At 45.1% G+C, this 13,554-nt stretch overlaps 1 protein-coding gene across 1 annotated transcript; it reads left to right on the plus strand.

The window, feature by feature from the left end:
- The first annotated feature begins 363 nt into the window (after positions 1-363).
- LOC107380599 (extracellular calcium-sensing receptor-like) lies at positions 364-4,150 on the plus strand. Its single transcript, XM_054742232.2, has 8 exons — positions 364-578; positions 928-1,222; positions 1,309-1,598; positions 1,799-2,100; positions 2,372-2,574; positions 2,634-2,855; positions 2,964-3,087; positions 3,155-4,150. Exons 1-8 carry the CDS (start codon positions 475-477, stop codon positions 4,057-4,059), a joined length of 2,445 nt encoding a protein of 814 aa, XP_054598207.2. The 5' UTR covers positions 364-474; the 3' UTR covers positions 4,060-4,150.
- Positions 4,151-13,554: the final 9,404 nt, after the last annotated feature.

Consider the following 13,554-nt stretch of genomic DNA (forward strand, 5'->3'; position numbering starts at 1 on the left):
ATTTATTACTGCTGGTGACATTTATGCTTGTAAATATTAGTGGATATTTTACTACAAAAATTTGAATCAAACTTTTATAAGTGAGGATACGTACTTGCAAGGCTCTTAATGCTCCATTTTTTTTCAAAAGTTTAGAAAATTACAAACACATTCATAATAAGCCAATAAAGACGCAGTGATTATTTTTTTGGGGAGGTCTTCTTTATGATGGACAACAGAAAAGGTTTATAAACCATTAGAAACACATGTTCGAATACAGATGCTGGAGGAATGGAGGTCAGAGGCTTCTTTATCAGAAAGAGATTGGCTGTGAGTTTGTTGAAGGGAATGTTGTTTGTGGTTTTGGGTTGGTCTCTAGACGGTCTGAAACAAACGGCTGATCCAATAGAGGACCTGAGTGCTGCTGGTGTCACTGTTGAAGATTCATCAACTAACTGTACCTTACAGGGGGCTCCTTGTGTGCCTGTATTCTCAATGGATGGTGACTTTATTGTTGGAGGCGTTTTCTCTTTACATTACAAAGTGAAAACAGTGATGCACAATTACACCACCAAACCTGAGCCTGCAACATGCACAAGGTTAGTAAGATGAGGAAATGAAATGAAATGGTTTGTTTTAACATTTGCAGTGATTGTAAAGAGTTACAAATTTGTGTAGTCAGTAAAAATCCTATTTACATGTAAAATTAGAGATTTTATCTTCTTGTACTTAATAATGTATTCAAATTTTGAATAATGATTTCGTTTAATTGTTTTATATACATTCTGTTTGTAAAGACACATTTTATTAAAGGTTGACACAAATTTACATTAAACCAAATCTGTGTATTGTCTCAACTGGAGGTCATTTGTGTACGCTTTTTGTTTCTCATCCCTGCATAATTGTGCTTTTTAAAGTAAACATCAACTCTCATCTGATTCTGTGCAGCTTTTTTGCTCGGGTTCTGCCTTCATCTCGCACAATGATCTTTGCAATCAAAGAGATAAACAACAGCACAGAGCTGCTGCCAGGCATCACTCTTGGCTATCGGATCTATGACTCTTGTGCTTCGGTGCCGCTGGCTATGCAGGTGGCGTTTCAACTATTAAACAGTCAGGACCCTGTGTTTAACAAAGACAGCAACTGCTCTCATGCTGGTAAAGTGCTGGCTGTTGTCGGAGAGTCTGGATCGACACTGTCCATCAGCATGTCACGCATTATTCGGTCCTTTCAAATTCCTCAAGCAAGTTTATCTGAAATTGTTTATTTAGAAGTCAAAAATAAATCTGCTCTGCATGTAGAAGAAAAAAAATTGTCCTTTTTATTTAGGTAAGCCCGTCTGCCACGTGTGCCTGCCTGTCAGATAAGCAGCAGTTCCCTAACTTTTTCAGAACAATTCCCAGTGACCAGTTCCAGGCCGACGCACTGGCCAAGCTGGTGAAACACTTCGGCTGGACTTGGATAGGAGCTGTCCGCTCAGACTCCGATTATGGAAATAACGGCATGAAGTCTTTTCTTGATGTGGCTCAGAATGAAGGAATCTGTGTGGAGTACTCTGAATCTTTTTATCGGACCGACCCACGCAGCAAGATCCAAAGAGTGGCTGATGTTATCCGCAGGTTTGAAAAAATAAAAATAAAAATTGGTAGAAATGTGTTCATTAAAAGTTATTTTTATTGTCTGAGAATATTTATCATATTTATTTTATTTTTGCACAGTTATTATGCAACATAAAGCATTAAATACATTTTAAATATGTACAGATCTGGGCTAAATAGAACATGTAAAAATGCTGAAACAAGCACACTTGTCTTTACAGGTCAACGGCAAAGGTTGTTGTGGCATTCATAGATTCTGCCGATATTAAGATTCTGTTGGAGGAACTGGCTCTGGACCCTCCACCACCTCGTCAGTGGATAGTTAGTGAGACCTGGATAACTGATCTGCAGTTGATGAGCTTCAGTTTCTGCACAGGAGCCATCGGAGTTTCAATTCAGCAGTCCGTTATCCCAGGTCTGAGAGAATTCCTGCTGGATCTTTCTCCATCTGAAATAGCTGCCTCCCCAGTGCTGACTGAGTTCTGGGAGGATGCATTCAACTGCAGCCTGAAAGACAGTGAGTGTCGTGTAAAAGTTGATTTTTTTTTATAATCCAATTTTTTATGATATCTATAATGGCATATGTTGCATTGCTTTTTTTTTATCCAGCAACAGTCATTTTATGACCTGAAATGAATTCTATTAACAACTAAAGAAATCCAGAATGCTTTAAACATTTATGTGAATGATCATAATTAGCTTTATTGTGATATATGAAAACTGTATTTACATGCTTTCAAAGACTTTTTTAAATTTGAAAAAAATATTCTACATTTATCTTTGCATGCATTTAGTGACTGATCCAATGAAAAGAGTGTGTGACGGAGCGGAAGACATAAAAAACCTCAAAAACCCATACATTGACACATCCCAGAGAGTTGTTAGCATGGTGTACAAGGCTGTGTATGCAATAGCTCATGCTATTCACAATGCAGTGTGTCAGGAAAGTAACTTTACCACTCAGTGTGACAAAAACATCAGACTGGACCCTGAACAGGTACGTAGAAATTAAATGTGACTTCTACAAACTTTGGTTTTCACTGTCCTTTATTTCAGGTTCTGTCAAAGTTGAGAAAAGTCAACTTTTCCCACAACGGTTATCCTGTGTCATTTGATGTAAATGGGGATCCTGTGGCCTTTTATGAGCTGGTCAACTGGCAGAAGAGGGAGAATGGAGTAATTGAGCCGGTAACAGTAGGGTACTATGATGCATCACTGCCAAAAGGCCAGGAGTTTCGTATCATTGGAAACCCAACCTGGGTAGAGAGCAGCACACAAGTAAAGATTCAAATAATGAAGGTTTCAATTTTGAGGGAAGCTTAGAACTAGTTTGCTTCAGCTGATGAGAGAAAAATGATCAAATGAAATACTGTATCTCCTCAACAGGTCCCAGTATCAGTGTGCTCTGAGAGTTGTCCCAGAGGAAGTCATAAAGTCCTGCAAAAAGGAAAACCCATCTGCTGCTATGATTGTATACCATGTCCTGAAGGAGAGATTAGTAACATGACAGGTAAAGTAAAATGTTTCTTTTATCCCTAAATTAACATGTACCAGTGCTAACAGGTCTGTCCTTTCAGATTCTCCAGACTGTTCCCCGTGTCCCAGTGAATTGTGGCCTAATGTACAAAGAGACGCTTGTTTCCCCAAACCTGTGGAGTTTCTTTCCTATGATGAAGTCCTGGCAATCATCCTGGCTGCATTCTCTGTTAGTGGGGCCTGTCTGGCCATCATAACAGCAGCTATTTTCTTTCATCACAGAACAACTCCAATTGTCAGAGCCAACAACTCTGAGCTGAGCTTCCTGCTGCTCTTCTCTCTGACTCTGTGTTTCTTATGTTCATTAACTTTCATCGGAGCTCCCTCTGATTGGTCCTGCATGCTGCGACACACAGCGTTTGGTATCACCTTTGTTCTCTGTATCTCCTGTGTTCTTGGGAAAACTGTAATGGTTTTAATGGCCTTTAAAGCTACACTTCCAGGTAGTAATGTCATGAAATGGTTTGGGCCTCCACAGCAAAGATTGACTGTTTTGTCTCTTACTTTCATTCAAGTTCTTATCTGTACTGTGTGGTTGTTACTCAGCCCTCCATTCCCAATGAAGAATCTGAGCACATACAAGGAGAAGATCATCCTGGAATGTGCATTAGGTTCTGCTGTTGGGTTCTGGGCTGTGCTCGGGTACATTGGCCTGCTGGCTGTTTTCTGCTTTGTGTTAGCTGTTCTAGCTCGGAAACTACCTGATAATTTTAATGAAGCCAAGCTGATAACCTTCAGCATGCTGATATTCTGTGCAGTGTGGCTCACCTTCATCCCAGCATATGTCAGCTCTCCTGGAAAATTTACAGTAGCTGTGGAGATATTTGCTATTCTGGCCTCCAGTTTTGGACTGATTCTGTGTATATTTGCTCCAAAGTGTTTCATCATCTTATTTCAACCAATAAAAAACTCTAAGAATTTTTTAATGAATAAAAACGTATTGTAAGATTTTACAGGGAATTGAGAGAAAACTCTTGAAAACAATGAACTCCAAACCATAGATTTTTAAAGGGGTAAGTTTGCCAGTCTAACATTTTAGATAAATAAAAATAGAATTAGAAATTAGAAAATGTAACAAATACACCCCATTTGACAGCAATTATTTGAATGCCACCATTGTCTGTTTATGTTACAAATGAATGGTTTTCTTTTTGAAGGAATATGTTCAACGTGCCAAGAAAAATAAAACAATAATATAAAGCTACGTTATGTTTTGTTTTTTTATAAATATTTTTTTACTTACTACTTCATCAGTAACACATTTAGGTAAAATATAAAATCACAAAGAAAGAAAAAGGAACATTTATCTCACCATTGAATACAGTGAAATATGGGAGACAAATAATGTCATAAAGCTTCATATTTTTATACCTATTGTTACTGGTCTGATTAAAGCAGCAGTTCGGAGTGTGATGTCATCAAAGAGAGGAGGATGGATTGGGCGGTAGGTGTGTGTGTGTGTGTGTGTGTGTGTGTGTGTGTGTGTGTGTGTGTGTGTGTGTGTGTGTGTGTGTGTGTGTGTGTGTGTGTGTGTGTGTGTGTGTGTGTGTGTGTGTGTGTGTGTGTGTGTGTGTGTTGTTCAGTGTTTGGGGCATGTCCTAGGAGTGGGTTGATTGGGGGATCTGGTGATAGGGGGCTGCTCCTCCGGCATGTGGTGCTTTGGTGACCTGGGGGGGTTTCTATCTTGTGTGTGGGCTCTCTGAAATCTGAATCTGATACGGTTGTCATGGTCACTGCCTGATAGCTGTATCACTCCTGCATGGGTATGGGTGAGGGTCTGGTGGCTTGACTATAGGGTTGATCATCCCTGGAAGGGGGTCTGAGCTGGGCCTAGGGGGATTGGGTTCTTGCTTAATAACTGCTGGTGGCATGGGTGGGTGCATGCAGCGGTACTTGACCCTGGCTTGGGGGCCTTAAATTGCAGGAGAAGTTCTGCTTTCCTTCATGGGGCATATCAGGGAGGGGGAGCATCCAACTTACATAGTCTATAAATTGATCAAATGCAAGGGTTGGAGTTGACGTAATGGGGCTGGGGCTGAATGGATGGCCTCGGGCTCCATGGGGCTCTATGATGCTGCTGCTCTGGGCTCTTGACAGATAGGTTGGGGTCTCTCTGTCGAGTGAGTTTTGGGAGCAGGGGTGCCTACTGGGGCCAGTGGGGGAGCTGGCTCCATGGGAGGGATTAGGCCCCCCAGTCTATCCTCCCCCTTCTCAAACATTTCCATCCTCCTGCTCCATCACATCACCACACACACACATGTACACAGGGCATTGAGTTGTGGGTAAGTTCAGGGAGTGAAGGATGGTTCCCATCTTTGTAGTCCTGTGGCAGCCTGTGCCCCAATTTAATTTAAACACTTCCACCAACAATATCCAAAGCAACACACACTCAGGAGCTTGGGGGTAAGCACACTTGATGGCTCCTGGAGGGAGGGGGGATTTGTTCACTCAGCCTTGCCTCTGGTGCCGGTGCCCACTTCCAATTTGAAGCTTACACTGCAGCAGCCAAAGGGACCTTGGGATGTCTGTGGTTTGGATTTCCCTAATCTTCCTTGGGTCATTGAGGGCAGGTCTGTGGTCTCTCAGACTCACTATTTGGCACTCTTAGACTTTACATGCACAACGTATACCCAGGTGGTCACATAGCGTTCTCACAAGTATGGACTCCAGTGTTTTGACATTACTTTGGGCTGCGGTTGGCACTAAATGCACCATAAATAAATTATTACCGTGTAGAAGAGGTTTGGACCCAAAATGCTGGAACACAGGATGACACAGAAAGTGAAATGTTGTCAAAAATGAATAATCCTTTATGAAAGGAGTCACAGCAAAATCCAAAAGAGGCACAAGAAACAAAGTCACAGGAACCACACTCAAAAAGTTCATGAGCACAGGAGGCAACAACAAATGCTGACAAATGACAATGATCCAACAAACACAGAGAAACACTACAGGGTTTTGTACACAGAGAGGAGCAAACAGGGAAAACAGGGAGCAGGTGTAAACAATTAACAGAGAAGGGAGGAAACACAATAAACCAGAGAAGTAGACCAACTATACCTAAAACACAAAACTAAAGATGAAACTAGACGGGAAAACTTAACAGCTGACTAGAAACTGTACAACGGAAATAGCAGGGAATAATGCAATTAAGAGAAAATTTGTTGAAAAAAGTACAGATGACTACTGAACATAAAACTAAACAAAACACTATAAGACTGAAGACACCGGAGAACTTGTTTTCTAGCAAGAATTAAAAAGCAAAACTTAACAAATCCAGACATCAGTCGTCAGTTTGGGACTAAGTAACATTGACCTGGTAGATTGTCTGTGTGCCTTCTTTGTGGTTGTCATGAAATGGAATTGTAGTTAGGACCCAAAATGCAGGTGATAGCAGGCACAGGATGCAGGTTGTAGATAAAAATAACTGATTTGTTTGAATAATGACAGGTAGGATGATGTGACAGGAAGACAAGGACACAGACCAGCAAAAACAAAAGGTTTAAATACACGAGGGTAATCAGGGAAACAGGTGGGTAAGATAACAACAGGCAGGTGAGTTCAATCAACACAAACAAGGGAAATGAGACACCAGAGACACAGGAGGCTACAGGAGCAGATCCTGACAGCGGCTGTCTACAAGCTTTGGTTCTCCCCCACCTCTATCACCCATGGTGTGCCACAAGGTTCTGTGTTGGGGGTCTCTGTTATCTGCTCCCTCTCAGCACATACTGAGCTCTTTTAAAATAACTTCCTACCATCTAGATACAGATGACATCCAACTGTACATTTCCTTCCAACATGATTGATCCCAAAGCCTGAGACTCTCTTGGTCAGCTTGCTTCTCACACCAAACCCTCTGTCGAAAATGTTGGTGCAACTTTTGATTTGGCTTTGACTCAGGATTCTCATGTCAGTTTTCTTGTTTGCTCTACCTTCAATCATCTCATGAACATTGCAATGCTGAGTCCTATTCTGTAAGGTGATACAGAATGCCTGTGCTCAGCTTCTGGCCAAGTCGTCCAAATACACCCTAGCCACCGCCTCCTCTTCCTTCTGGTTCTCGTTATTAGGGCCTTACATGGCCAAGCACCATCATCTTCTTAAGCCTAATTTATATTTCTCAAGATGGTCGCACACAACGCCAATATCTGTCCTTTCAAGGGCTCTCCGACAGGCTCGTAAGGACGGATTGAGTCAAGCTTTCTTTTCTAAACATCCTTCCAAAGAGACGGAGAATGCAAGCTTGTGACCCCCAACAGATTCCCGAGTTCCAGTAATTAAAGCTGATTGTGCAGCGCACCACACTGAAGATCAAAGGTGACAGATCATTTGCTGGTGTAGCACCCAGACTCTGGAGCTCTTTACCCCTGGGCCTGAGATCAGTGGACTCAGTGCTCATTTACTGCCAGCCATTTTCTGATCAGAAAAGCCCTCGCCCTCGACTACCAATGATTTTGAGCGTTTTTTTAAGCGTCACAGAACATTGTGCTCTACAATCATGTAAACATCAAAACTACAAAAAGAAAGAGTACACTCACTTATTACATCAAGAAGAATGAATGTGTTTCTAACTTTATCCGTTCTTTCACAAGCTATTGTCTAAGTGTGAGCAGCAGACACTTTTGTGGTTAGTGCCTCACTTTTTTCACAGTAGTGTCTCAAAACAATCTCCTAACTCATGGATTGTCTGCTTTCTGATCACATGATGTGTGACACACGTGGGTGATGTTCAGCTTTAGAGCTGTGATGTTTACTCTTGCAATGCAGGGGCGTTCCGATGCCCACCCTATTGAAAAATGCAATTGATAACTTCAGTCATAATGGCTGCAAGCAGTTGAATTTAAAATGACGACTTTAGTCATCAATGACAGAGTTAAAAAGCAGCTGAAAATAGGGATGTCCCGATCTGATCACATGATCGGAAATCGGCCCCGATCACGTGGTTTCAGACTGATCGGGATTCGGGCTTTACTTCCCGATCCAGACTCGGATACTGGGTTCAAATTACAGGAGAGCAATTTGGTTCTCCTAAAGGTTGTCAGGCTCCCCTGATGCCTTTAACTTACACACCCAGAAGGAGCTAAAAAAAAGATCCAGTTTCTACCTATATTATATTATTTATATGGACTCAGATTAGCGGGGATTCTTTTGAGCAGAGATGCAGAGCGGCAGGCAGACCGCTGATTATTCATGAACTCCAGCTGCGTTCTGCACACGGCCACAGTAACATTTTCTAAGTTTCCAAGTAGCGTCACCAAAAATATATATAATTAACACACAGTCATTCATGTCTGTTAATTTTCACTCTGGTAAATTCTGTCTGTATTTGAGCATGACGTGTGGATGCGCTGCAGCGCTCGTCACTGGCACAGCCGGGCAGCACGGCGCGCATTCCGCTTTTTTTGCGGCCAATAGATCAATTTGATCTGCTAGTTAAAAAGTTACTTTTCTTTTCACTGTGAATGAAAAAGAAGGAAGCAGGCAGGAGTTTTTCTGGAGGACTGGGAGATGATGGAAGATCAGAGACAGACTGGACAGCGGGCTCATGGTGGCGCAGTTTTTAGCACTGTTGCCTCGCAGCACGAAGGTTGCAGGTTCAAAACTCAGCTGTGGCATTTCTGCGTGGAGTTGCGTGTTCTCCCGATGCATGCGTGGGTTTCCTCCGGGTACTCCGGTTTCTCCCACAGATCACAACATGCCCTATAGGTTATAAATTGTAAGTCGCTTTGGATAAAAGCATCTGCCAAATAAATAAACATAAACAATGGCCACTGAGTTTTGTTCAGTGTTTGGGTTGGTGGGGCAGGGGCAAACTGCTGGGCCTAGTAGCACTGAGGAGCTTACTGCACATTTTAACGCAACATGCTCGAAGGTCTTAGATATTGTAGCACCTGTGCAGGCTAAGAAACATAAATGTAAAAAGGAGCCATGGCTAAATATGACAACACAGGACTTAAAAAGGAAATGTAGGAAGGCAGAGCGTAGGTGGAAGCGGGATGGGCTTCAGATCTCCCTTGACCTACTGAGAGATAGCTGGGCAGCCTACCAAAAAGCTGCGAAACAGGCGATAATTCAGTTCTTTGCTGACATTATTTCCTCTAACTCACAGAATCCTCTTAGCTAAGGTCTTAGAAAAACTTGTGTATGCACAAATGATATCCTTTCTACATGAAAATGAGATGCTAGAGATTTTTCAGTCTGGGTTAAAGTCTCTCCATAGTACAGAATCAGCCCTGTTTTGAATGATATCATGATGGCAAACGATTCTGGGGAGGCTATGGTTTTAGTGCTCTTGGACTTGACTGCGGCATTTGACACCACAGACCACAATATCCTGATTGGTCGACTGGAGCACTGGGTGGGAATATCAAGCTTAGCACTCCAGTGGATAAAATCTTACCTCTCAGGGACGAATTTTTGTGTAAGACTGGGGGACTGTTCGTCTGATACTGCTGATTTGCAGTGTGGAGTGCCTCAGGGATCAGTCCTGGCACCTCTCCTCTTTTCCCTCTATCTGCTGCCGCTGGGTGACTTGTTTTGTCGGCACAACGTCAGGTTTCACCTATATGCGGATGACTGTAAAGTCTATTTGCCTGTATCATGCAATAACTCAAGTTCTTTTAAACCACTCTTGGACTGCTAAGAGAAGGTCAAGGATGGCTCAAAATGTATTGTTCTTCAACCAGAATAAAACTGAGACTATCCTGTTCTGCCCGAAATACAAGCATGGATGTGCCCAAGGGATTGACTCTCCTTCATTAGCACCTTTTGAGAAGGCTGTGGTCACCAACCTGGGGGTGAAGTTGGATATGGAGATCACACTGGACACCCAGGTCAATGGAACAATCAGATCCTGCTATTTCCATCTCAGGAGAATAGCTAGGATTAAGCCGCTGCTATTACGTAAACATCTGGAAAATGTCATCGACGCCTTCATTACCGCCAGACTGGACTACTGTAAATCACTTTATGCAGGCATCAAGCAGGCCTCCATAGCGAAACTACAGAAGGTCCAAAACGCGGCAGCCAGGTTACTGACTGGTACCAGGAGATCTGAACACATCACGCCTGTCTTGGCATCCCTACACTGGCTTCCAGTCTCTTTTAGAATTTTGTTTAAAGTTCTGGTGTTTGTTTTTAAATGTTTAAATGAGTTGCCTCCACATTATCTGGTGGATCTGATCCATCCTTATGTTCCCGCAAGGAACCTTCGGTCAGCACAACAAGGACTGTTGGTTGTTCCTAAACACAGACAACAATCTCGAGGGGGTCGTGCTTTCTCGGTGCTGGGGCCGAGGCTCTGGAATGAGCTACCTACATGTGTTAAACAGGTCACCACGCTCGGCAAGTTTAAGAGCCAGCTGAAAACACACTTTTAGTCTTTAGCTTTTATTCAAGAAGAGTCCCGTTAACGGATGGCTTTGCACTTTTTGCTGCCCAAACCTAGATTTTATCTGCATGTTTTTGTTGGTTTTTAAATGGTTTTATAATTTTTTCTTTTTTTTTCTGCTGTGCAGCGCTTTGTTTGGTCCTTGGGCCATGTGAAGGCACTATATAAATAAAGTTTTTGGTAGTTAGTTAGCTAGTTAGATAAACATAAACATAGGATAGGAAGTTAGGAAAATAAAAACCAAGAAAACAAAACAAAGTTCTTAAAAAATAAAATGAAGGTGTCAGAACCCAAGTCCCCAAACCAGCCTCTCCCAGCTTGCCGATCTCCACCATGGACCACAACTCCCAACATGCTCCTCGTGGGGATTCCCTCCACGTAACACCTACGTCACTAACCGCGACTATACACGGAAGTCGCCTCCCCAGCTCACCACTCAGTCAATCTTTCTTCAGATCAATGATCAGAGCTTCCAATCAACGATCCATCTTACAAACTATCTGCTCACAGTAAGTGCTCTTACTTCTGGAAAACCCAGCATCTCTGTGTCACTTCAGTGACGCTTGAACGTTCGGGGATTCCTAGATTAAACCGTGAGCCGGCGTTTCACGAACGCTATCACTTCTGCGTCTGTGAAACCACGCTCTCTACAAGCTCAACTCCCATATCCAGCTGACCAGTCTTACAGGATGACTGAGTCTATTAACCCAGCGGAGTTTGAGCAAATGAAGAATAAGATTGTTCAGCTCCACGCCTTGGTCGATCGGCTCAACACCAAGGTGAACTCCCTGACCGACCTCACCTTTCAATTATCCACATCCCTCAATGCTCTCCAGCAGCAAGCCCTCGCTCCACCTAAGGAGGAGCCGCAGTTCAGCCTACCGGAGAGGTGGAATGGAGAGATTGGGAGCCCAGATGGTCTGCTCGCCTCCGTCGACATGCAATTCGAGTGCCAACCAGGACGCTTCCCCACTGCCCGCTCTCAGGTGGCGCACCTCACCTCCCTGCCTTCTGGACGTGCTCAGGAGTAGGCCGCTGCTCTTTATAATTCTAAATCCCCTGCCTGCAATGACTATGCTGCTTTTGTGGCCGCCCTCAGGAAGACCTTTGTTCCACCCAGTAGTGAAGTGGAGGCTGAGGCATGTCTCCTAAAGCTCCGCCAATGGAAACACTCGGTGTGCGCCTATGCGTCAGAGTTTCGCACCATCGCTGCCAAACTGCAATGGGATGACTCTGCCCTTCGGGCTGTCTTCTTAGAGGGGTTGGCGCCCTACGTCCAAGACAAGATGGCGGGAAAAGAACTGCCCCAGACCCTGGATGAAGTTGCCGACTTGGTGCTGCGCATCGGCCAGCGGGTTCTGGTTCGACCCAGGTCCTCCACTCTACCCACTCAGAGCTCCTGGACCTCTTCCTCGTTCACCAATGCCAGCCCCCAGACCCACTTCAACTGAGGAGCCTATGCAGCTAGGCCACCTCCCCCCAGAGGAGAGACAGCGACGGTGGCGCGAGGGTCTCTGTGCCTATTGTGGCTCTCCCGACCACCGGCGCCTGGACTGCCCATTACAGCCGGGAAACGAAGGAACCCACTGAGTATCGGGGTAGCTCAGCCCGGGTCACCCTCTGCCCCTGTCTCTTCCCACCGACTCCTCCTTCCTGTCACCCTCTTTCATGGTGAGACCTCACATCAGATGCATGCTCTGGTGGACTCGGGGGCCGCCGACAGCTTCATGGATGTGGATCTGGCTAAATGCCTACGGATCCCTCTGACTCCCCTGGAACAGGTTGTTCCGGTGGCCTCGGTGGACGACAGACCTCTCCACCCCTATCCTGTCCAAGACCGAACCCAATCACTCCAGATTATCCTCCAAGGCCAACGGGAAACCCTCCATTTCCTTATCATCTCCGCTCCCTCCTCTCCTCTCCTCTAATCCTGGGGTTCCCCTGGCTCCGTCTCCACGCCCCCCAGATTTCCTGGTCCCAGAACCGCCTTTTAGGCTGGGGGACCCAGTGCCAGGCCCACCTCTCTCCTCCTCCACCCATGGCAGACCGCCCGGCTGGTGGTCTCGGACCTCCACCGCCCAATCTGCCACTGCCCTATCGGGACCTTGCCGCAGTCTTCGACAATTGACGCACCACCACACTGCAGCCTCACCGCCCATATGACATGGAGATCAAGCTGCAACCAGGAACCAGTCCTCCCTGTGGGCGCCTTTTCTCTCTCTCTCCCTCCGAATCCAGAGTTATGGAGGAATATATCAACCAGGCCCTCCAGCAGGGTTTCTTCCGACCCTCCACTTCCCCGGGCGCTGCAGGCTTCTTCTTTGTGAAGAAGGGAAGGTGACCTTCGTCCCTGTATAGACTACCGGGGTCTAAACAAAATCACTGTCAGGGACCGTCATCTCCTGCCACTCCTCACGACTGCTCTGGACTCCATCTCCCAGGCACAGATCTTCACAAAACTGGATCTCCGGAGTGCCTACAATCTGGTCCGCATCAAAGCTGGGGATGAGTAGAAGACCGCATTCATCACACCCACCGGTCATTGGGAGTACCAGGTCATGCCCTTCGGGTTGTGCAACAGCCCAAACGTATTTCAACGCCTCATTAATGATGTCCTCCGCGACATGCTGGGCCGGTGGGTGTTTGCCTACCTGGATGATATCCTAATTTATTCCAAGTCTGAGGCCGAACACCTCCACCAAGTTCGCGCTGTCCTGACCCGGCTCCTGAACAATAACCTATACTGCAAGCCCGAGAAATGCTCTTTCCACCAGCTGACCATCTCATTCCTGGGCTTCATGATTTCGGATCAGGGCATAACCATGGACCCTCAGAAGGTCCAGGCGGTCGATGACTGGCCCCTTTCACAAGCAGCTACATATACTTTTCTGGGCTTCTGCATCTTTTACCGCCGTTTTATTAAGAACATCAGCACCATTGTGATACCTCTCACCTCCCTCACCCGACCAAGCCCACCCGGCAAACCGTTCCGTCTAACTCCAGATGCCATTCGGGCCTTCCCCCACCTGGTCACCCGGTTCACGTCGG

Source organism: Nothobranchius furzeri, chromosome 13 (assembly GCF_043380555.1).
Source record: "Nothobranchius furzeri strain GRZ-AD chromosome 13, NfurGRZ-RIMD1, whole genome shotgun sequence".
Taxonomy (NCBI): Eukaryota; Metazoa; Chordata; class Actinopteri; order Cyprinodontiformes; family Nothobranchiidae; genus Nothobranchius; species Nothobranchius furzeri.

Bases quoted from the DNA above. Each gene is read 5' to 3' on its own strand.
- LOC107380599 (XM_054742232.2), top strand. From the start codon at position 475: ATGGATGGTGACTTTATTGTTGGAGGCGTTTTCTCTTTACATTACAAA. The intron at 2,575-2,633 runs GTACGTAGAAAT...CCTTTATTTCAG, and splicing joins TCAGACTGGACCCTGAACAG to GTTCTGTCAAAGTTGAGAAA. The intron at 3,088-3,154 runs GTAAAGTAAAAT...CTGTCCTTTCAG, and splicing joins AGAGATTAGTAACATGACAG to ATTCTCCAGACTGTTCCCCG.